Source organism: Pelophylax lessonae (genome assembly GCF_965119305.1).
Source record: "Pelophylax lessonae genome assembly, chromosome: 10".
Lineage (NCBI taxonomy): Eukaryota > Metazoa > Chordata > Amphibia > Anura > Ranidae > Pelophylax > Pelophylax lessonae.
The window spans coordinates 92396920-92422140 of NC_138777.1; the positions used below are offsets into that span (position 1 = coordinate 92396920).

A 25221-nucleotide genomic window follows, 5' to 3' on the forward strand; every position below is an offset into this window, starting at 1 on the left:
TCAACTGAGTAGTCAAATGTGACCCGATTTGGAAATTGCACCCTAACAGTATGACGCAGCTTTAGATATCTAAAGAAAAGTCTATTGGGCAAATTAAATTCCTGCTTTATCTGATCAAAAGACAGAGACCCATCTTTAAGAATATGTTTAAGGGTGGTGATACCAAACCTAGCCTAAATTACAGGATCCGGAACAGACCTCAAATGTGAGAGAAGTGGGTTAACCCACAATGGAGTGTAGGTAGAGTAACTATTGGGTTCCCCCACATATTTGGACACCTGCTGCCATACTCTTATAGTGGTGGACAATGGAGTTGTTATGCCAGGTTTAGACCTTTGGCCACAAAAAAACACATTACTCAGCTCGGCATAGGAGCCTAACCTTGCCTCTTCAGTATTAACCACCAAAATGCTTTTTAGTTGACTAAACCCCCATCTTACAGTTACCAGAACCGTTGCCTAGTAGTACTGTTTGAAATTAGGGAGGGCTGAACCACCTTGAGACATACAGAGCTGTAAAGTGGATCTCGCCAGTCGGGGGACCTTACCCACCCATATGAAGCTAGCGAGGAATTGGTCTATTTTATGAAAGAAGATCCTAGGGATCAAAACCAGGGCATATCTAAACACTTGGAGGAAGTTTGACAGAAAGGTCATCTTTATTAGATTCACTCGACCAACTGGGGTCAGAGGAAGGGACTTCCATATCCCACACCTATGGGCAAGCTGGGTCACCACCGGTTGGAGGTTAGTGTCCAAAAAGGTGTTAAAACGCCTGAAAATTTGAATTCCCAATTTTTTTAAACCGGATAAACGACAGTTGTGAATTAATCGGCTGGTGCCGGGGGGCGCTTGTGCTAATGGGAACAAAACTGATTTGTCCCAGTTAATGCGTATACCTGAGAATTCACCAAAAGTGTTAAGGGTTAAAGCAGTAGTTGAGGGGATCAGTGTCTTGTAGGAACAGTGTCGTCCGCATATAAGAATACCTTTTCAATGATGGAGCCCATTGTTATACCCACCATCTCTCCTGCCCCACTTAGGCGGATCACCATTGGTTCAACAGCAAGTGCGAACAGTCCTGGGTGAAAGTGGGCAACCCTGCCTCGTCCCTCTGGACAGTGGGAAAAGGGGGAAGAGTAAGTCATTAGTCCGGACCCTGGCAACAGGGTGTGTGTGTGTGTGTGTGTGTGTGTGTGTGTGTGTGTGTGTGTGTGTGTGTGTGTGTGTGTGTGTGTGTGTAGGATCTTGACCCATTCTATAAATTTAGGCCCAAACCCACATTTTTGGAGGACCCTCCAGAGATACCCCCCCACTCCACGGGGTCAAATGACTTCTCCGCGTCCAGAGAGGCCACCACTTCTGAGCCTGAGTCTGACCCAGGAATAACAGTGTAAAGTCACCAGAGGTTGATGTTTGTTCCTTTTACCTGGCATAAATCCTGACTGATCTCCATGCACTATAGTAAGAATGACCGAGTTTAGTCTATTGGCCAGGACTTTGTTAGGATTTTAGCATTGACGTTCAATAGAGAGATCAGAGCATAAAGTTGGGTCTTTTCCTGGCTTGGGGATCACCACTATGACCGCCTCAGACATAGAGGGGGGGGAGCCCATTTTTAGTGTCTCATACAAGCGCGGAAGTAGGATGTCAGCATGTGTTTTATAAAATTAGGCTAGTAGGCCATCTACTCCTGGGGTCTTACCCGCGGGCTTAGATGCCAATGCTCGCTTAACCTCGTCTGATGATATGGGGGCGTCTTACTGCCGGCGGCCCTCATTAAGAAGTATTGGGAGGTCTATCCCTTCCAAGTTGGTCCATGGAGTATTGGGCTCTAGAGGTGTATAACTGCTGATAATGGGATGCAAAACAACCATTTGGATAGGATACTTCAGTATTTGCCCCCCATCTCCTAGTATACCTTCAATATGAGCAGAGGGAGCTTGGTCTTTGGAGAGCCATGCTAGCAGTTTACTTGTCTTGTCTACCTCATCAAACACCCTCTAGGACTGGTGTTGGGGGGCCTTACGGGAGGCATCAACTCTAAAGAAACCTCCCTATATGCTAGAAGCATATCTGGGTATACCGTCCCATCTAGAAAGGTAGCACATCGACCCTCAAGTTTCGGGACCCATGTTTCCATCATCAGTAGGACAGCCTGGGAGTCACGTCTGGCTCGGGTGATATAGAGCAGGAAAATGGTGGTCCCAATTCTGTGGGGTTTAAATACAGCCAACACTCCAAACACAGTATAAAATTATTCTAACAAGTTTATTATAAGCGTCAAAAAGAGACAATCAGATAAAACAAAATATATAAAATATAGACATAAATATACCACATTAGGTCAGTCATCTGTGCTAGGACATGGTTTTCCCAAATATGCTAACAGGCAAGGGGTGAGGCCATAGAGGTAGCACTTCGGAACCAATTATCCCAACATGTTTCGGAAAGTAAATTTCCTTCTTCAGGGGGGGATAGCATAGGGTATGTCTGTCCAGGGTATGTCCGTAGAAATAAAAGAAAAAGGGCATCAGAGGGAACGAAGTCATACTCCTACTCACAATTTGATCTCCAAGGAGCAAGTGGACTCACCACTATCGTTTTGTAGTGAAAAAGAGGCCCCCTTCCTCTCCCCTGGGGATTTCTGGGACTGGTCTCACCCTTACAGTGATCCTTGTGGGACAGTGCTGTTCGGCCTGGATCATCTATCCTTTGGAGGGGCTTTCCAGGATCCATCTGGAGTATACTTACACATCTTGTGGCCTTAACTAAGTGACCCCCCCCCCCCCAGCCTTTTTTGGCATGATATTCCTGTTACGCCTTTGGTGAACCTTCTGTGAGATCCCCGTACCTCTATTCCCGATAGTCCATGGCTAACCTCTCCATGGAGAACCGAAGAAGACTGAAAGTGAGGATCTCTCCCTCTGGCAAGAGACTTAGTTCCCTCTGATGCCCTTTTTCTTTTATTTCTACGGACATACCCTGGTAAGATAAGAGCTTCACACTCATCTTTCACCCACCACACAACTATTCTGCCTGTTCTCTCGGCTCCAGTGATATAAAACTTGTATTGTCCCCTAGTGAATGCCTTGAAGACATCCCAAACCACTTCAGGGTGCCAGGATTGCGCAACCAGTAGTCTGAAATATCCCTAACCATTTGGGGTTCAACCTTCTCGTCCGAAATCCAATATCTGTCTAATCTCCACAATTTCAAGCCCTGCGATGTGTCTAAACCTACATGGAGGTGTACAAGCATTGGGGCATGGTCTAAGATCCCTCGTGGGAGGATAGACACTTCCTGTATGGCCGGGAGCATTGCCCCACTTGCATACAAGAGGTCTATATGGGAGAAAGTGGCATAGGTGGCCGAGTGACAAGTGAAACCTTGCTCCATCTGGTGTTTCAATTGCCATAAATCATATAAGTCAAGGGCATCTGCCCATTTGGAAAGAGTAGATTTAGTAGCGGCATCAGGTGTGAGTTTATCTAGATGTGGACAGGAGGGCATATTAAAGTCCGCAGGTAGGATAACCTTTTCAGTGGGATACCGGGCTACAATTTGGATTATTCTTGCAAGCAGGGAAACACCGGCCGGAGGTGGCAGATAAAGCCCTATGACAACCATCTCCACTGTGTCAATGACAGCGTGCAGAATCACATATTTGCCCTCGGGGTCCAGATGGAGATCCAAGAGGTGGAAGTTGAGTTTTCCGGATCAATATACTGACCACTCTCGTGTGGGTAGAGTAGGTGGCATGGTTATAATGACCCACCCACTGTTTATTAAGATTCAAAATTTTGCTCCCCACCAGGTGTGTTTCCTGTAGAATAACTATATGAGGCTGGTATGTTTTGAGTTAATTAAACACTAGTGTGCGCTTAATTTTATCATTTAATTCCCAGAAATTCCAGGAAATCAGCATCATAGGTGCCATATAGGTGTAGTAGATAATAAATTGACCTCAGATCTCCAACCAAACCCCAGGATGATCCCGAAGAGGGGGTCAGCAGCATAGAGTTGTTTTAGCATATATCTTGCTCTATAGCAGACATTTCAGATCTGTATGTACCATTCAAAAATTAAAAAGCCAGAACACAATATAAGGAAAAACCAAAACCAAGTAAAACTGTCCCTTCCCAGCCCACCCTGCAGAATCACCTTAATTGCGATTTGCTTGGTACCCAAACATTAACTTTGCAAAACGCCACTTGGAGGGCTATGAGCCAAGGGGAAAAAAATTCTAAAAGAGGGAAGAACTGAGGATATTCAAGGTAAGTCAACGAGCACATAGTCACTTTGCCTTTCATCCACGAGGAGCTCTAAAGAGATCACCCAAGAGATTCTCGGGGGCACCATCCTTAGTTACAATCAAAGTTTAACAGGTAAACATAGAAGCCCCTTCCACTTCAAGGATTGGGGGGGGTCAAAAAAAATCCTTGCCAACTAAAGCCCCGTACACACGCACAGATTGTTGACCAACTGATCGGCCAACTTTTGTCCAATGTTGGTTGAAATGTGCTCTAGACTTGCACTGGACTTTTGTTGGCCAACAAAAACCAACTTCAGAAGTGATGTCATGTTCTGGTTGACTTTCAGTGTGTTTTTTTTTCTTCTCAGAGAATGCCCAGTCTTGCTCATCTGATTTTTGTCTGCCGAAATCTGTACTGAACAATCAGCCGTTCTTTGTTGGCCAACAAAAATTTTATAGCATGCACACCAGATTTTTTTTTTTGGCCGAAAATTCGCAGTTGGTTGTCGGAAGCATCATACTAACAAGCCTACAATCGGCAGATCGGACGTTTGCCAACAATCTGTGCGTGTGTACAGGGCTTTAGGGGGAGATGAAATCCAAACAGCTGGGTCAGGCCTCTTCCACAGGATACAACTGAAGTCCATAGTTTCCATACATAGAAGATCTTACGGGTAATGAAATCTCAAAGGTGACCTGAGATAGACAAAAGGAATGAAACCGGGGTTGACTCAAAATATACCTAAGGCACTTATGTCCAGAGCTGTAGAACCATTTATTTTGTAAGGCAAAGCGGTAGTGGTCAGAGCCCACACAGAGGGGACCTATGATCTGGGCAGCGCCTCAACCCAATTAGATGACTCTTCAGGGGAAGTGAAAATTGTACTGGATTGCCTTGTTACAGCATAGTATACTTGAGGCCTTTGCGGCACAGTGCCTGCTGGCCATGTTCAAACGATCGCCTTAGTCTGTGTCTTCACAGAGTAATCCAGAAAAATCATCACTTTAGCCACCTCAAAAAGCAATTCTTGTTTTCTTGCTTCTCTCAGGACCAGGTCCCTGCCCCTAAAGTGTAAGAGTCGCAGAATGAAGGTGCGAGGTGGGGAGCCCACTGGACCTCTTATACACGGCATTCTATGTGCTTTCTCCACTGTGAAGAATGGGGAGAATTGGGCCCATGGTAGTAGCTTTTTGAGAAGGCGCTGCATAGGCCGCTGGGTCCTGGCCCTCGGCTCCCTCAGGAATCCCAACAATCCTCAGGTTATTTGAGGTTTCGATTCTCAGCATCTTCTGCTTTAAACTCCAGGGTCTTAACTTTAGTACGGAGTGTGTGTAGCTCCTCTGTGTGTTCACAGACTGTGTCCTCCATGTCACCCAGGTGCCTCTCGGCCTCTGTCAGGCGACCTCTGAATTTTTCCATGTCCCTCCTGATCAGGCCAATATCTATCTGTAGGGCATCTATTTTATTAGTAAGGGTAGACTGGCAACCAGTAATGGCCTGCATGAGGGCCTGAAACTTTCAACCTGGTCAGCAGAATCTGTCTGAGTTGCCATGCTAGCCCCGTGTGCAGTGTCTTGGGGATCACTCATGGTCTCTTGTGGTGTTTTGTGTGTCCTGGTCCTCCGCTGACCTCCCATCATCGTCCGGTAAGACCCCCGGAATCGAGTAGTGTGTCTGCACCGATTTTTGCTGCAGGCAACGGAGCTCAGCTCTTGCATGTCTGCTCCCACTGCCATCTTGGCCAGTGAAGGGAATTTTTAAGGCGTCAGCATACCAAGACATTTTTGACAATTTCATGCTCCCAACTTTGTGGAAACAGTTTGGGGATGTCCCTTCCTGCTCCAACATGACTGTGCACCAGTGCACAAACAAGGTCCATAAAGACATAGATGAGTGAATTTGGAGTTGAGGAACTTGACTGGCCTGCACAGAGTCCTGACTTTAACCCGATAGAACACCTTTGGGATTACAAACCTATTATGTTATGCAGTGGTTTTGCACAGACAAGCCCAGATCCTCCTCCTCGGGTCCCTCTTTGGTGCTCCTGGCCCCTTCCTCCTGCCGAGTACCCCCAGAGCAAGCAGCTTGCTATGGGGGCACCCGAGCCAAGCCACAGCTCCATGTGTCCATTCAGAGCCGCGGTTTGTTCCCGCCCCTCTCTCTCTCCTCTGCGGGAGCCAATGACACCGCTGCTGTGTCGCCGCCAATCAGGAAGGAGAGTCCCGGTGAGAGGAGGCACTCATGGACATCACTGGATCGAGACTGGGCTTAGATAAGTATTAGGGGGGCTGCTGCTGCACACAGAAGGCTTTTTATCTTAATGCATTAAGATAAAAAAAACTTCTAACTTTGCAACCACTTGAAACCCAAAAACTATGTAATATAGTGCAGTTTACCAATCCATAGATGTGGTGGCTGCATTAGTTTTCTTTTTTAGGCTTTCTTTACTTTTTCACCTGGTGATCCTGCCACTTCCTGTCTTATGGTGTCTGCATTATGAATAAAGTAGCAAAGCAGGCACATTGACAGCAGCATTGTCAGTCTGGGGAGAGGACGGTGTTATACTAGCAGATTAAGATGAGCTTTATAAGAAGTTACAGCAAACTATCCTCTTGGGATAAAGGTTTTACATAAATGCTGATCATTGTAAGCACCCTCTCTGTTGAAAGGTTTCACAACCCTCTAACTGCCACTTTGTTTGGACAGCTTGATTTGTTAGTTGCAAGTAAGTAGCAAAATAACAGATTTACTGGCCAGATCACCTGGTGAAAAAAGCCTTTGAAAAAAAATGAATGCAATCAACATATATATTGGGAAATTTAGGGTTTAATACCATTTAGTCATTTTTTGATGTGACATTTGTTTCATGTTTATATGCTGGACCTTCCATATTTTTGTAAAGTCTGCTTATGTAATGAGCAAATATGACTAAAATGTGAACACAATAAGTTAATTTACATCAAGCTGATCTTTTACATATAAATCATTGAAGAGACTACATAATGCCTTACCTGACACAATTGGTCCTTTCATAACCAGTAATCACAGTTGCATGCATTGATCATCTAGACCTAAATTTACATGTTGATGGCTGTGGGTGAATTAGGTTAGAAAACACAAATACTGGCACCCACAAGGGAGTGTCAATGTGAACTTGCACATAAGTGCCTGAGTGTTTTCTGTGTGCTTTACTTTCCTCCCACTCTCCTTTAAAACCAAGTTTAAGGTGTTAGTTCCTCTCTACAGAAAATCTACAAAGGTGACCTAACACCTGACCCTTCTTCACCCCCCAGTCCCCACTGCACTTTCTTCAGCGATCCTGAGCTGTCAGGGCTCCTGCAAGCTGGCTCCACCGCCACTGCTTTTTCTCCTCTGTCCAGGATGAACCAAATTGATTCTAATTGGCCAGCATCATCACACAGATGGTGCTAACCAATCAGGATTCGATTGGTCCGTCCTTGCAGTGATGGGTGGAGAGGAGAGAAAGCAGCAGAGATTTCAAATCCTGAACCAGGGGGGAAGAGTGGGGAAGTCCAGTGTGTTGGGTCACCTTTTTACAGATTTTCTGTAAAGATGAACTAACCGTTTGTGTACACTTTTTACTGACTAGATGTAACTAAAATTCATTTTACTGACTAGATGTAACTAAAATTCATTGAGATGAAGGGGTTGCAAGCAAAACATGTCGACACCCTCTTCCCTGATTTTTTTTTTTTTTCTTTTTACGGCTGCCCCACGTACATATACTGCCGGGTGGTGGCTCTTCTGTGCGAAATCACGTACATGTACGTGATTTCTCTCTTCCAGGTCTGCACTGCGCATGCGCCCTGCCGGTGACCAGTTTCCACTGTGATTGAACACAGCAGGAGCCAGTCAGCTGGTCTGGTAGACCTGCTGTCCGCTGGGACAGACAGATTCTTACAGAGAGAGGCAGTCTGCCTATGTAAACAAGGCAGATCATCGTTCTTTGACAAGGGAAGATGGAGATCCTGTGTTTCTAATAAGCAGTAACACGGATCTCTGTCTTCCCACAGTACAAGCTGCCCCCATACAGTTAGAAAGCACTTCCTAGCTCTTTGATCTCCCCTGGTGTTAACCCCTTCCCTGTCAGTACAGTAACAGTGTATATTTTTTAGCATTGATCACTGTATTGGTGTTGCTGGTCCCCAAAAACTGAATTTTTGTAAAATCTTACCTGTAAAATTCCTTTCTCTGAGTCCTCCGACAGTCGCCGCCTCATCATATTCGTCACAATGGGTATTAGACTTTGCTCCGAAGGAGTAGCTAGGCAACAGAATATGTTAACATTAAAGCTTTTAACATATCCCACCCTCAAGGGGTGGTCCCCTCAGTCAATACCCTCCTACTTCCTGCAACCATATCTCAGTTTTAGTGGAATAGCAGTAGAGTATATAACCAAAACCCCAAAAGAGGGGCGGGGGCGGCGACTGTCGGAGGACTCAGAGAAAGGAATTTTACAGGTAAGATTTTACAAAAATTCCGTTTTCTCTTACGTCCTCCGACAGTCGCCGCCTCATCATATTCGTCACAATGGGGACGTCCCAAAGCAGTGCAAACATGAGGGGTGGGAAACACATCCGCGCCGTAAGGCAACGCAGTCTCCGCATCAAAGAAAGGAACCTTACCAAAGGAAGGAAACCAGCTGGGCAATAGGGAAAAAAACTTGCTCAACAGGAGCAACAACCCAGGAAAAACAAATAACCAGGGGATAAAAAAACATATCCCAACAGCCAGGGATCCCAACAGGGGACCCTAGGGAACAGCCGCACTAAGAACCTTGCGGCCAATGGAAGCATCCGCCGATGCCTGAACATCTACCTTGTAGAATTTTTTGAAAGTGTGTACGGTCGACCAGGTCGCCGCCTTACACACCTGGGCTACAGAAGCCCCATGACGACAGGCCCAAGACGTACTCAGAGATCTAGTAGAGTGCGCCTTCACAGGCAAAGGGGAAACTTTCCCCTGCAAGACATATGCCTGTTCAACGGTCTGCCTGATCCATTTGGCGATGGTAGAGGCCGACGCCGCCATGCCCTTCCGAGGACCCTCTGGAAGAACAAACAAAGAATCCGTCTTTTGAAAAGACTCAGTCGATTTAAGGTAAACCCTTATCGCCCGAACAACATCCAAAGAATGTAGTCTCACCTCTTTCGGATGTTTAGGCTTCGCGCACAGCGAAGGCAAGACAATATCCTCATTAAGATGGAATTCCGAAACTCGCTTCGGAAGAAAAGAAGGATTAGGTCGCAAGACCACCTTGTCCAAGTGAATAACCAGATACGGAGACTTGCAGGACAAAGCCGCCAGCTCCGACACTCTGCGAGCCGAAGTGATCGCAACCAAAAAGGCGACCTTTTTGGACAACATAGACAACGAGATCTCCCTGATCTGTTCAAAAGGAGCACGTTGTAACACAGAACGAGATTCAAGTCCCAAGGGGGCAGAGGATCCCTCCTAGGAGGAACCAGATGCCGCACTCCCTGAACAAAAGTGCCAACCAAGGAGTTGGGAGCCACGGGACGTTGAAAAAGAACGGCCAGCGCAGACACCTGACCCTTTATCGTAGCCAGCGCCAAACGCTGATCGACACCTGTTTGAAGGAAGGACAACACTCGGGAAACCGAGTACGTGCGGGGTGAAAACCCCCTGGAATCACACCAGGTAAAATAGGCCTTCCAAGTACGGTAGTAAACCTTCCCCGAGGAAGACTTCCTCGCGTTGATCAAGGTATGAACGACCTCAGGGGAGAGACCCCTCTCCTTCAGGACCTCGGTCTCAACAGCCAGGCCGTCAAAGCCAGCGACTGTAAAGCAGGATGGTATATCGGCCCTTGAGACAGGAGATCGTCTCGAAGAGGCAGACGCCACGGGGCGTCGACCGCCAGATTCACGAGGTCTGCGTACCAGGACCGGCGTGACCAATCCGGCGCCACAAGAATCACCGTGCTGCGTTCCGAGTGTAACCTGCGAAGGAACCTGGACAGCAACTGAATCGGTGGAAACGCGTACATCAGCTTGTACTGATGCCACGGGGCCACTAACGCGTCCGACACGTCTGCCCGAGGGTCGCGCGTCCTTGCCACGAACCTTCTCACCTTGTTGTTGAGACGAGACGCGAACAGGTCCACATCTGGAAGACCCCACTTCGCGCACAACATCTGGAAGACAGCCAGGTGGAGAGACCATTCCCCCTGATCCAGGGTCTGGCGACTCGGATAGTCCGCCTGCCAGTTCTCCACCCCCGGAATGTGAACCGCCGTTATCGCCGGGACATGAGTCTCGGCCCAGGACAGAATGTCGGCCACTTCTCGAGCCGCTCGGGCACTCCTGGTGCCCCCTTGGTGGTTGATGTAGGCCACCGCCGTGGCATTGTCCGTCTGCACCCGAACCGGGCAGCCCTGCAGCCGGTCCGTCCAACGATGAAGACAGAGATTTATCGCACGCAATTCCAGAATGTTGATCGGAAGGGAGGACTCCCCCTCCGACCAAGTTCCCTGGGCGGACAGAACGCCTAGAACACCACCCCAGCCCGACAGGCTGGCATCCGTGGTGATCACCGTCCACGAGATAGGATGAAAAGACTTGCCCCCCGACACCATCGGGGACTGGAGCCACCACAGAAGGTCCCTTCTGGTGCGATGGCCCAACGAGATTTGAAGATCCAGAGATTGAGGTCGCCCGTCCCACCTGGACAGGATCTCCGCTTGGAGACCCCGCGTTTGAAACTGGGCGAAGGGAATCGCCTCGAAGGCCGAGACCATCAATCCCAGACATCTCATGCACGTCCGCAGAGACGAGTGCGGAAAGTCCCTGAGGGGCCTGACTTCCTCCTGAAGAGTTCTGAGTTTGTCTTCCGGCAGGAAGACCTTCGCCTGAACCGAGTCCAGGATCATTCCCAGGTAGGGAAGACGAACCGACGGACTCAGTGTCGACTTTGGAAAATTTATCGTCCAACCAAACTCCTGCAGAGTTTGCATCGTGACAGACAGGTCCTTCTCCAGACCCTGGCTGGTCGCAGACCGAACCAGAATGTCGTCCAGATACCCCAGGACAGAGATGCCCTGGGCTCTCAATAATGCCAGAACCGGTGCAAGCACCTTGGTGAAAACCCGCGGAGCCGAGGCGAGACCAAAAGGTAACGCCGCGAACTGGTAGTGATCCTCCGCAATGGGGAATCGAAGGTACCTCTGGTGACCCTCGAAAATGGGGATGTGAAGATACGCATCCTTCAAATTGATGGAGGCCATGAATTCCCCTGGAACCAGGGCAGCCACCACCGACCGCAGGGATTCCATGCGGAACTTGCGAACCCGCACAGAGCGGTTTAGAGCCTTCAAGTCCAGAATTGGACGAACCTTGCCCTCCTTCCTGGGCACGGTGAACAGATTGGAATAAAACCCCCGAAATCTGTCCCGATGAGGCACCGGAACCACCACTCCCTGAGCCCTCAGGTCTCGCACCGCCAGGTGCAGGTCCCGTAAACGCTCTGGAGACAGTTGAAGATTTCAGGGAAAAAATCTGCTCTCCGGCCGAGAGAGAAACTCGATCTTGTAACCAGATCGAACGATCTCCTGAACCCACCTGTCCCGCACGCGGGCCAACCAGGGTTGAAGAAAACCGAGCAAGCGTCCCCCCCCACCCCAAAACTGGGTGAGGGCGCCCCTTCAGGCCGCACTGTTATGGGCAGCGGGTCCGGACTGACCGGACTTCTGTTTACCAGACCAGGGCTTCTTTTGAGAGCCTTGTCCCTTGAACGGTTTGCCCTTGTAGTGCGACCGAAAGGCACAAAAGGACCCCTGAGGGGGCCGAAAATTAGCATGCTTCTTCCCAGAAGCCCCCTTAGCCTTGGGGAAATGGGGCAAGAGAGTGCTCTTACCTCCGGTGATCCCCTTAATCAACACATCCAAGGACTCCCCAAAAAGGCGAGACCCATCATAAGGCAGATTGGCTAAGGTCTTACGTGAAGATTGGTCCACCGACCAACACTTCAACCAAACCAGGCGGCGAGACAACACCGCCACGCTGTGTACACGTGCAGCCAACGGGACTAAGTCCAAGTCCGCATCACACAGATACATGACACTCTGGTGGATTTGATCCACCATATCCAGGGTCGCCGGCGAGGCCGAATCGGCCACTAGGACGCGCCTAAGCATCTGCGTCCAACTTGCGTCAGCCTGGGCCGCCATAAGAGAGGCAAACAGAGCTTTAAGCATCGAACCCGAAACAGAATAAGTATGACGGGCAAGAAACTCCATTCTCCTATCTGTGGCATCACGGAACACCGGGGAATCCTCTGCAGGAATCGCAGTGGATTTGTTCAAAACCGCAATTGCGTGATCCACCGGGGGTGGCACACACCACCGTTCATCAGTGGAAGGCGAAAAAGGATAACGCAGCTTGAACCTACTTGGCACAGCAAAAGGTTTGCGTAAATTGTGCCATTGTTCCTTAACAGCGCGCTGAAAACCATCATTGCAGGGAAAAACCTGCGGCGTCCTGCGTTTTCTCTGCGTCCCATAAGCCGCCAAGGCAGCGGGGGGGACACACTTCATCCTGCAAACGCAGCGTTTGTTTTATGGAAGCAATCAATTCATCCATGATTGCAAGCTCTTCAGGCGAGCCAGGGGGAGAATTATCAACCCCCTCAACCTCAGCCTCCACCTCGGACCCCACGAGATCCAGGGAGGAGCGGGACCCTGATAAGGAGACCCCCGCCATAACAGCCCCATCACCTTCACCCTCAGAATCAGAGGAAATAGAAACTCTGGGTCTTTTAGCAGATTGAGCAGCCACCAGCATCTGCACCTGAGCAGCAAGGCCAGCCACAATAGTGGCCAAATCCCCCCCTGGGGGGGAAACAGCGGTCCCCTGGCTTTCCACCAAGGTGGCAGGAAATTTGCCCTTCTGAGAATCCATTGCCCCAATATGATATGCCGGAGAGTAAAGGGTTAACTGCCCCTTTAACAAGCGTGGCGAGCGCAGCCCACCGCACCACACACAAGCACAATGAGACCCCCACAGGGACAATAAACTGAACACAGGCAATGGATATAGCAAGAACAGAAGGATAAAACCTGAGGAGACCCCTGCCGCTGCTGCTGCTTCGATCGGTGCACCCAGGAGAAGAGGAAGTGATGAAACCAGGGCGCTCTATTAAAGCCTATGGGAGGCTACAAGAAAATGGCCGCCTGCATGGAGAACATGCGGCCGGAGCAAGTGCAGGCAAAATGGCGCCGAAACCGCCGCTCCTACAGTGCAGTCATGCACATAACACCATCCATATAAAAAAACATGGCAGATCGCCGCAGCGATCGCTGTATCGTGCCCCAACATGCCACAAAACATGCCCCACAGCACACAGCTTCTCACACTGAACAAGGCTGACACAGACAGTGTCACACAGCTCCCCCCCCCCCCCTTGCAGCCCGCAGCATGCAGCAGAGTGATAGGGAGACAAACAGTGAGAACAGAGGCAGGTTACACAGTCCGACTGACACCCCCCCCCCCGACAGACAGGTCCCCACATAGATACTCTTACCTCTCAATGGCGTGGGGGACCCGCACAGGCGAACAAGCCGCTGCACATGAGGCAGGGAGAGTCGCATACAAGACGCACAAAATGGGGGTTAAGAAACCGCACAGCGTCCAGTGAGGTAGCCACCTCACCAATCATCCCTGCACCGAACAGGGATGGGTCGTTCACTGCGCCAGGAGCGTTACCTGGCTGAACGCTCGATGGCAGGCTGGAAAGCCACTGATCCACGACCTGCGACCAGGGGGATCAGCCCGAGACCCAGCCCGCATGATCCTCTTCGTCAGAAGAATTAACTAATGCTGACAAAAAGAACAGCTAAGTAAAGAGAGAGAAAAAACTCAAACAAAAAATCAAAAAAGAAGAAAGAGGCTGGGGCACAAAGCCCCAGCACAGAGAGAACCAGCTACTCCTGACAAGCTAGACATTGAAACTGAGATATGGTTGCAGGAAGTAGGAGGGTATTGACTGAGGGGACCACCCCTTGACTGTGGGATATGTTAAAAGCTTTAATGTTAACATATTCTGTTGCCTAGCTACTCCTTCGGAGCAAAGTCTAATACCCATTGTGACGAATATGATGAGGCGGCGACTGTCGGAGGACGTAAGAGAAAAAGTGTTTTCTCTGTCGCTCATTGACAGACGCAGTCCTCTTTGATTAATATCAAATTGGGTTATACTGCCCTCTACAGGAGTAGGTCACTAGGCAGAAGAAAACGTTCTGGCCACACCTTAGGGGCAGTCCCAGAGGGTATATCCTCTCTCTCTCTCTCTCTCTCTCTCTGCTACAGGATGTCAGTTTTTTTCTGTCTAGTCAGGAGTAAGGACCTAAGTTCCTTGCTGGGATCTTTGGTCCTGGCAAGATTTTTTAGATAAATCCTTTTTTAGTTCGCTTTTTTCTCCAGTTGTTCCTGTGAGATCTTCAAGCAAATTATGCCGGATCTGGGCGATGGGATGGATGTTGAGGTCCAGTGGTCACCCTAGCCGGCCTACAAGCGCGTGCAGACTCCAGCTCCGCGCTGGATCGGCCGCGACACATTCAATTATGCTGGAGCTGGGCGACGGGCTGGATGTTGAGATCCAGTGGTCACCCCAGACGGCTTACGAAGGCATGCAGGCCCTAGCTCCGCGCTGGGTCGGCCTGCGACATAGTCCCACTGGACGGGGACTGGCCCTGCGAGTTAAACGTTTCGCCAGGACGCCTACGACCAGTCGGAAACTGAGTCAGGGCGTCCGTATTGGTCGACAGCCCCCCCACCTCGGTGGAGAGGGGTTCTGTTAGGAGTGGGTGCCCACTGGTTCCGGTATGGTGAGTAGAATGTTCCCCCTCCCCCGCCCCTGTCGGGTTTTGGGATGGATACGGGCCCCTCTGTGGATGGTCGGACCCTCGTGATCCTAGGGTTCCCCCTTTTATCCTATGACATGTTTCACAGATCTCCCTCTTGATAGTGTGATTGGTGAATAAGAGATATACTCCAGGAGGCTTGGTTTGGCAGCTGACTATCTGATTGTCACTGTAAAGAACTGGCGCTGTAAGAGGAGGAAGCCATGACTGGGGTCAAGGATGGAGACAGGGGCTGGCATTACTAGTAGTCATGTAAAGGGGTGATACAATCAAAGCACCTACCCAATGCATAGTGATGCAGCTACAGGGCTAGCGCCATCCTCCCGCAGGTCGCACTGCACAAGCCGCTGCTATCCTCCCGCAGGCCGCACGATTCAGGCCGCCGCCATCCATCCACAGGCCGTCCGCAGGCCGCCGCCATCCTCCCGCAGGCTGCATGAGATCCACAGGCCGCCTCCCTCCTGCCGCAGGTCGCACGGATCCCGCAGGCCGCCGCCATTCTCCCACAGGCCACACGAGATCCACAGGCCGCCGCCCTCCTACCGCAGGCTGCACGGATCCCGCAGGCCGCTATCATCCTCCCACAGGCCGCATGATTAAGCCGCCATCTTTCCACAGGCCGTCCGCAGGTCGTGCAGGCCGCCATTTTGGCGTAGCCTGGTGTTTCCTGCATGGGGGCGGCCATGTTTGATATGCCCAGCTACCTCGAGGAGTAGCAGTGGGAGCGCCGGAAGGCGTGTAAAGGGGCGGAGCCGCCTCCGTGAAAACTATTCACAAGACTTCCTGGTCTGCAAAGGACAGCACTGAGAGCAGTTTGGTAGAAGCTTCTCTGCATCAGGTGGTGAGCCCTTGGGGTCTCTCTCTCTCTCTGGGGGTCCAAAGCGGGTAACGCTGAGGGGCGCTGTTGCGCTGGGGGATTACACATTTTGCAATCTTTGTTTGCTGGCAAGTGTCCCTGGATTAAGTCATGGACCCTGCCACACATATATCCCCACCTGATCCCCTCGAGGTGGCCGCAGGACCCTCCAGTTCCCCACTTACTATTGATGCATTGTCAGCGGTTTTGGAGTCTTTTGTATCCCGGGTGGAGGTGGCCTGTCAGGGACGGGGCGCAAAGAAGCGACCCCCGCCTACCCCTATTTCATCTGACACTTCAGATACAGATTCTGAGTCTGTCACTGCAGCTGAAAGTCCCTCGTCTGGGGCTTGCGTCTCGGGTACGGTCTCAGACAGTGGGGAGGACGTTTCTGCCTCCGCCATAGCACAAGAAGAAGCGTTGGTGAATGCACTAATTTTGTCTGTCCGGGAAACCTTAAGGCTTGAGGTTACACCGGCAGAGGTAGCTGATACTGAAATTCCTTTTGGTATTAATAAACCTACCAAAATGGCGAGAGTGTTTCCCTTGCCCAAATGTTTTGGTAATATAATTAAAGAGGAATGGGGTCGACCAAAACGAACCCCTGGTATTTCCAAACGCATTACTAGGCGTTATCCGTTTGAGGAATCCCTCCTTAAAAAATGGACAGTACCACCATTGTTGGATTCACCGATTTCCAGACTAAATAATGCTACTGTTATCCCATTGGAGGACGCTCCGTCCTTTAGGGATCCGGTGGATCGTAAGGTGGAAGCCGTGTCCCGCTCCATCTTTTCCCTGATCGGGTCAGCTTTTAGGCCACTGATTGCAATTGGTTTGGTTTCACAAACATTGACAGAATGGACCAAGTTGTTACGCCGGGACTTAGAGGGGAGAAGCATCCCCCCGGCAGTATCAGACTTGCTGGAGCAGATGATATAAGGGCTACAGTTTGTCTGTGACGCCGCTCTGGACGCCACTCCATTGTTGGGGCGTGCATCGATTTCAGCAGTGGTCCTCAGGCGTGTGCTGTGGTTAAAGTGCTCGTCGGCGGATCAGGGTTCCAAAAAAGCTTTGGCTAATCTCCCCTTTCAGGGGAATCGCCTGTTTGGGGCCACCTTGGATGAGATTATCAAGGATCTCACTGGGGGCAAGAGCACTTTTTTGCCACAGAATACTAAGGGTAAAGGACCTCGTCATAGACGGGGGGCCTTCCTTTTCCGCTCACAAAAAGTTTTTTCGCTCCGCTGGGGCGGGCGATAAGGCAAAGCCCTCCAAAGCCCCTCCAGGAGGATTCAAGGGGCGCTGGTCGGGTAAACAAAAGTCCGGCTCTTCCAGAGCTGAAGATAAGACTACTAAAGCCTGAAGGTGCGCCCCCACCCATAGCTGGGGTGGGGGGACGTCTTCACCAGTTTCCGGATCCATGGCTTTCCAGAATCCCGGACAAATGGGTTCGCGAAGTCATACGGTCAGGATACAAGATCGAGTTTCGATCACTTCCACCGGTGCGATTCTTCCCTTCCAATATCCGACTATCCCCGGATCGCTTAGAAGCTTTGCGGGGGGCAGTAACGGATTTGATGCAACAAGGAGTGGTGGTCCACGTTCCTTGGACAGAGCGTTTTCATGGGTTCTATTCGAACCTATTCACAATACCCAGAAAAGAGGGCAAGGTGCGTCCAATTCTGGACTTAAGAGCACTCAATCTTTTTGTCAGGGTACAAAAATTCAAAATGGAGTCCATTCGCACAGTAGCGGCCTCCCTGCATCAGGGGGATTTTCTGGCGTCCATAGACATCAAAGATGCCTATCTTCACATTCCCATTTACGCAGGACCTCAGCGTTTCCTGCGTTTTTCCGTAGAAGAGAACCATTATCAGTTTGCGGCGTTACCCTTTGGTCTCGCCTCGGCTCCCCGGGTCTTCACAAAGGTGTTGGCCCCAGTTTTGGCGCTGTTGCGACAGCGAGGCATATCGATTCTAGGTTACTTAGACGATCTTCTGCTCCGTGCGGAATCTCCGCAGACTCTGTTGCTAAACTTGGAGATTACCATGATCTCTGCAAGAGTTCGGGTGGCTGGTGAACCTGCAGAAGTCATCTCTGGTTCCCACCAGGAGGCTGGAATATCTGGTCTAATTTTAGACACATCCAGGGCAAAAGTGTTTCTCCCTGCGGAGAAACTCCGGAAGATTCAATCAACGATTCAGTTGTTACTATCCGTCAACTGGCCTTCCCTTCGGACTTGCATGAGGGTCCTGGGGTCTGATGGTGGCTTCCTTCGAGGCAGTACCATTTGCCCAGTCCCATACCCGAATCCTTCAAAAGGAGATTCTTCTCAAATGGAACCGGAATCCCGATTCCCTGGACAGTCAGATCCGACTGAGCGAGCGGACCAGGGAGTCTCTGGTCTGGTGGCTTCGGTCTCCGATGCTCAGCCAGGGGAAGTCATTTCTCCCAATATACTGGACGATTGTCACCACGGATGCCAGTCTATCCGGGTGGGGAGGAATTCTCTGCAAATTATTTGCTCAGGGTCTTTGGTCCCTGGAAGAGTCCAGGTTACCGATTAAATGTATTGGAACTGAGAGCGATCAGACTTTGTCTGATTCATTGGACCGAGCAGCTCCTGGGCAGCCCGGTGCGGATCCAGTCGGACAATGCCACAGCAGTGGCTTACGTCAATCACCAGGGGGACACCAAGAGTGTCCTGGCGGCCATAGAAGTGGCCAGCATTCTTCGTTGGGCGGAACGGTTTGTTCCAGCTCTCTCCGCGGTATTCATTCCGGGGGTGGAGAATTGGCAGGCAGATTATCTCAGCCGTCAGATTCTGGATCAAGGGGAATGGTCTCTTCATCCAGAGGTATTCCACCAACTGTGCCTTCGTTGGGGCACCCCGAATGTGGACCTGTTGGCATCTCGGCTCAACAGGAAAGTGCGGAGGTTTGTAGATCGCTCCCGCGATCCTCTAGCAGACGCCGCAGACGCGCTGGTCTCCCCGTGGGGGCAGTATCAGCTATTGTATGCCTTCCCTCCTCTTAAGTTGCTGCCGAAACTTCTTCGCAGGATAGAGGTGGAGGGAATCCCAGTTATCCTGGTAGCTCTGGACTGGCCTAGTCAGGCCTGGTACGCCGACCTGATCAGGCTGGTCGCAGACGTTCCTTGGCGACTTCCTCTCAGGGAGGATCTGCTGTCGCAGGGACCGATCTTCCATCCTGCTTTACGATCGCTGGCTTTAACGGCCTGGCTATTGAGACCCAGGTGCTGAAGGACAAAGGGTTGTCAGCTTCAGTTATTCCTACTCTAATTAAAGCAAGGAAAGCGACTTCCAGAAAAGTCTATCATCGCACATGGAAGTCTTATATCACGTGGTGTGAATCCCTTGGGTTCCCTCCACGTTCTTACTCGGTGGCCCGAATATTGGCCTTTCTGCAAAAGGGGGTTGAGTAGAAACTGTCCTTGAGCACCATCAAGGGTCAGGTTTCAGTGTTGGCAATCTTCTTTCAGAAGCCTCTGGCTAATCATTCCTTGATGCGGAGTTTCATCCAGGGAGTGCTGCACCTGGCTCCGCCGGTGCGCGCACCCTTGCCGCCCTGGGATCTTAATTTGGTGCTGTCGGTTCTTCAGAAACCTCCCTTTGAAAATATCAGGGAGATTCCCTTGCTTACTTTATCTCAGAAGGTGGCCTTCTTGGTGGCTATCACTTCTGCACGCAGGGTGTCAGAACTGGCCGCATTATCCTGTCGTTCCCCATATCTGGTGGTTCATAGGGATAAGGTTGTTCTTCGTCCGAATCCATCCTTCCTTCCTAAGGTGGTTTCAGAGTTTAATTTGAATGAGGACATTGTATTGCCTTCCCTGTGTCCTAAGCCCACTCATCCTCGGGAATTCGCATTGCATTCCTTGGATGTGGTTCGGGCGATCAGGGTATACTTGAATACTACGGATTCATTTCGTAAGACGGATTCACTTTTTGTGATCACGGATGGCCCTAAGAAGGGGTTGCCTGCATCTGCCGCGACTATCTCCAAATGGATCAGACAGACGGTGGTACAGGCTTATTCTATTAAGGGTCGGGAGCCTCCGTTCCCTGTTAAGGCGCACTCCACTCGGGCGCTTAGTGCTTCATGGGCCTTTCGCCATCAGGCGTCAGTGCTTCAGGTTTGCAAGGCGTCTACATGGTCGTCAGTGCATACATTTGCAAAATTTTATAAAGTTGATGTGATGGCATCGGCGGATGCCTCTTTTGGCCGCAAGGTTCTGCAGGCCGCTATTTGAGGAGACTGGTGTTCTACCTCAAGGGTATTTTTCTGTTGGGTTTTCAGTTGAGTCTCATCCTTTTGTCTGATGAGCCTTTAAGACTTCTAGTTGGCACCGGTTGGGCCTTCTGGATTGGATTTTGATTTCCGTTAATCCCACCCCTCATTTGTGGCACTGCTTTGGGACGTCCCAATTTGATAATCAAAGAGGACTGCGTCTGTCAATGAGCGACAGAGAAAAATGGATTTTTGTAAGAACTTACCGTAAAATCCTTTTCTCTTAAGCTCATTGACAGACGCAGTACCCGCCCCTCTATTTTTGAGTTGGGTTGGGTTAAATTCTCTGACACTGCTTTGTGACATAACTGACATCCTGTAGCAGAGAGAGAGAGGATATACCCTCTGGGACTGCCCCTAAGGTGTGGCCAGAACGTTTTCTTCTGCCTAGTGTCCTACTCCTGTAGAGGGCAGTATAACCCAATTTGATATTAATCAAAGAGGACTGCGTCTGTCAATGAGCTTAAGAGAAAAGGATTTTACGGTAAGTTCTTACAAAAATCCATTTACTTGGTGTCCAATATGTCCGACGCAATGTAGCAGTCCCACTAGAAGTCACTGACTGCTGCCATTACTAGTAAAATAAAAATTCCATAAAAATATCTCCTAGTTTGTAGACGCTAGAACTTTTGCACAAACTAATATATATATATATATATATATATATATATATATATATATATATATATATATATATATATATATATAATGCTTTTTGGGATTTTTTTTTTTTTTTTTTTACCAAAAATATGAAGCAGAATACATATTGGCCTGAAATAATGAAGAATTAGATTATTTTTTTCTTTTTAAATGTTATTGGATATGTTTTATAGCAGAAAGTAAAGAATGTGTGTGTTGTATGTGTGTGTGTGTGTGTATATATATATATATATAATATGTATGTGTGTATATGTGTGTGTGTGTGTGTGTGTATATATATGTGTGTATATATATATATATATATATATATATATATATATATATATATATATATATATATATATATATATATATATATATATATATATATACACACTCACAGTATGAGTAAGTGCACCCCTCACATTTTTGTAAATATTTTATTATATTTGTTCATGTGACAACGCTGAAGAAATTACACTCTGCTGCAATGTAAATTAGTGAGTGTACAGCTTGTATAACAGTGTAAATTTGCTGTCCCCTCAAAATAACTCAACACACAGCCATTAATGTCTAAACCTCTGGCAACAAAAGTGATTATATACCCAAAAATGTGAGGGGTGTACTCACTTTTGTGAGATACTGTATTTTTTTTTTTTTTCAAAACTGTCAGTCTATTTTTGTTTACAGCACAAAAAAAATAAAAACCGCAGAGGTGATCAAATACCACCAAAAAAAGCTTGATTTGTGTGAAAAAAGGATATCCATTTATTTTGGGTACAGCATCGAATGACCACGCAATTGTCAGTTAAAGTAACGCAGTGTCATATTGCAAAAAAATGGCCTGGTCATGAAGGGTGGGTGGGGGGGGGGGATGAACCTTCCATAGCTGAAGTGGTTAAATTTGCATGAAACGAAACCTTTTACATTGCAAAAAAAAGTAAATTTTTTGTGTTCTTCATTGGACATGTACAACAGTGGCTTCACCAATAACAATTTGTGTTTCAATAAAACATATCTGATAGGGTACAGACCAACGAAATCAGTGAAATAATACTGCTTGCTAACCATTGGGGAGGATAATGGAAGGGAGAAGATGATTAGATAATAAAAGGTCATCACAACTTCCCCCTTCACATTCCAAGAATGTAATTATTTAGTTTAAATTCTATACAATTTTAAAAAATGATGTTCTGTTTTGCAGACTGCTTGTTTTCGTGAAGAAAGGGATGTTTTGGTGAAAGGAGACACACAGTGGATTCCAAGCCTACACTATGCATTTCATGATGATAGCTACTTGGTAAGATTGCTTTGTTTTTTTTTTGGTTGATGAATCATGTGGTTTGTCCCAGAATCAACACTTTTCCTTCATATTTTAACCAGTTGAAGACCAGGCTGTTTACATGTGAAAATTGATTTTTTTTTTTTTTTGTTAGAAAATTACTTAGAACCTCAAAACATATTCATTTTTTTAAAAGCAGAGGATCTAGAGAAATTGGTGGGTTGTGCAAATTTTTTTTATGTTACACGGTATTTGTGCACTGGCTTTTCAAACAGTTTTTTTTTTGGGGGGGGGGGGGGGGGAGGCAACAATGAATGAAAAAATCCTTTTTTTTTCTTTTTCTTTTTTTTTTTTACATTTTTTAATTTGAATCCAGAAAAACACAATGCATTACCCAATTTTTTTGTAAAATATGAAAGATGTTGTGACGAGTAAATCGATACAAAACATGTCATGCTTTAAAATTGTGCACACCCGCATAACGTCAACAAATGACTTAGATATTACTATTCATAGGTGAAGCTTTAAAAGCCTTTACAGGTTACCACTTTAGATGTACAGAGGAGGTCTAGTTACAGGTTACCACTTTAGATGTAGTAAGGAGGATATAGTTACAGGTTACCACTTTAGATGTACAGAGGAGGTCTAGTTACAGGTTACCACTTTAGATGTACAGAGGAGGTCTAGTTACAGGTTACCACTTTAGATGTACAGAGGAGGTCTAGTGCTAGTGTTAATGGAGGTTTGCAGAGATACCTCACGTGTGGAATGATCGCCGTTTGTGTGTGTGTGTTCAGGACCAACGCACGCATTCACCTTTGCACGCTGGGGGGGGGGGGGGAGGAAGGAGGCAAGTGTTATACTATTTTTTTATTTTATTTTTACGCTGTTGCTTTTAAAAAAAATTTTGATCACTTTTATTGCTGCCACAATGTATGTACACATCCCTTGTGACAGGTATTCTTTTGGAGGGATCTGGGGTCTATATTTCACTTGAAAGCATTCAAAACGCCAAGATCGGCTTTTTTGAATACTTTCAATTTTTTGAATCGGGTGCATTTAGGACTCCAGTAATCCGTAAATGATGACATTGCTTTCGTGTTACTACAGCTGAGACCCGATCAAAGCCAATTCCATCGGCTGATGTTCCGGCAGGTTGCTCGGGTCTCCCGATGGGACGGGAGAGCCCGGGCAAGCGAGGAAGGCGGTGGGGGGTTCAATGTCCCCTCACCCTGTTTATAATAATAGAGCAGCTGCTTGACCGCATTGGTTGTTAAGAGAGCCGACAGTCGGCTCTAAAACAAATTTGGTGGCAGGTGGTTAAAGTGCAATCACAGAGTTGTTCAGCAAAACTCTGTATTCTGCTGCCATATCCTGTGCTAAAAAAAAAAAAAAAAAAAAAAAACCTGTATTGATGATTAAAATGCAAACGAATTGGCAACTGATGGTGTATAGTGAGAATCCTGTACTTGATCCCACCTTAACAGTGCTGGCTCTCTCTCTACATTTGATGTTTTGGTCACCTAAAATACTAGAACTGATTCTCCTGAAACTTATTTGCAGAAGGGTAAGGGCGCCTGGTTTCTGGTTGTGTTTGGGTCCCTGGCTTTTGGCCTAGCCATTTGTTATTCAGGCACAGACCTAGGAGGAAGTGTACACACATACATCATAGCCAAGAGTTTGGATGATTTCTGGAGCACAGCAAATAGGGCAATGCAGTTGGGTAAGGAGCAATGTGGTGTCTATACAGAACACCGTATATGTGAATTTGCAGGTATTAAGCTAGCATAGGCTTACTTGATGAAAGAATTCTGATACTAACCTTTTGCAATATCAATAGTTACTTCAGATGCACCAGATGATAGCATTTAATATTTCCGCTTTGAAGAATTGTCTTTTCAGTAATATCACTGTTAGTGTCTGTTATGTGTTCAGTTAGCTTGCATTTAGATATAAATAGTGCTAGTGACAGGATTTAAACTTTATAGGCAAGAAAGTAGACTTTCCTGCATCTGGCTGCATAAAGTGATACATGCATATATGAAATTAAAATGGGAAGTAGTGTTGCCTATAGTGACCATTATCCTCTTTTAATTGGGGGGATGGCAGTGATAAAAAAAATCTGACCATTGTGGGAAAGAGCTCTATCTCGCTTTCTTTCATCGAAGGACACAGCACTCCATAAATCATAACTAGTGGGTTATATTGCTTCCCCAAGGAGTAGGACTAGGCAGAACAAAACATCTGGCTACTCGCATGAGCCATCCTCAGCTTGGTATGTAATCCCTCTCTCTGTTCTAGGTAATCGGTTTTAATCTGTCTAGTCAGGAGTAAGGACCTAGGCTCCCGGCTGGGATCTCTGGTCCTAGCAATTTTCTCCTTCCTCCTTCCCATCTTTTTTGTTTTCTCTTGAGATATCTCCAATCAACTGCCAGGCTGGGCGACGGGCTGGATAATCTAGATCCAGTGGTCCCCCCACTGAGCGCGTGCAGACCGAAGCTACGTGCTAGGTTGGCTGCGACATAGCCTCACGGTCCTTTCTCTGGACAAATTTCTGGAACCACAGGCCGTGATTCACCAGCTGCTGAGTTCTCTCTCCCATTTTGCTTACATGTTCTGAGTCTTGTGTTATCCACCATCAAGACAGTTCCGTTTTCACAGTCTTACATGCAGCTCCTTTAGCAGGTTCGGCTCCACAGGAGGATGACGAAGTTGGGTGTCCAAGGGCCACGGTAAGGCCAGTATCATCCCCGGCTAAGGTTTCTTCCTCAGTTCAAGAGTGAGGATCTTCCAGTCATACAGGTGGCTGTAAATGTTGCTTGGGGACTTCCTCTCAGAGAAGACCAGTTGTCCCAAGGGCTGATCTACCATCCTGCTTTACAGTCGCTGGTTTTAATGACTTGGCTATTGAAAGCCAGGTACTGAGGGATAGGCCTGTCTGGATCAGGGATTCCTACTAGGATGAAGGTGAGGAAG

The 25221-nt window shown here is 48.1% G+C and overlaps 1 protein-coding gene across 1 annotated transcript in view; it reads left to right on the forward strand.

The window, feature by feature from the left end:
• Positions 1-25221, forward strand: part of CDC42BPG (CDC42 binding protein kinase gamma) — a 261194-nt gene that overhangs the window by 97208 nt on the left and 138765 nt on the right. The window contains exon 4 of the mRNA XM_082270319.1: positions 22168-22263. Coding sequence (XP_082126445.1) covers positions 22168-22263 — 96 coding nt within the window. The remainder of the gene's footprint in view (positions 1-22167; positions 22264-25221) is intronic.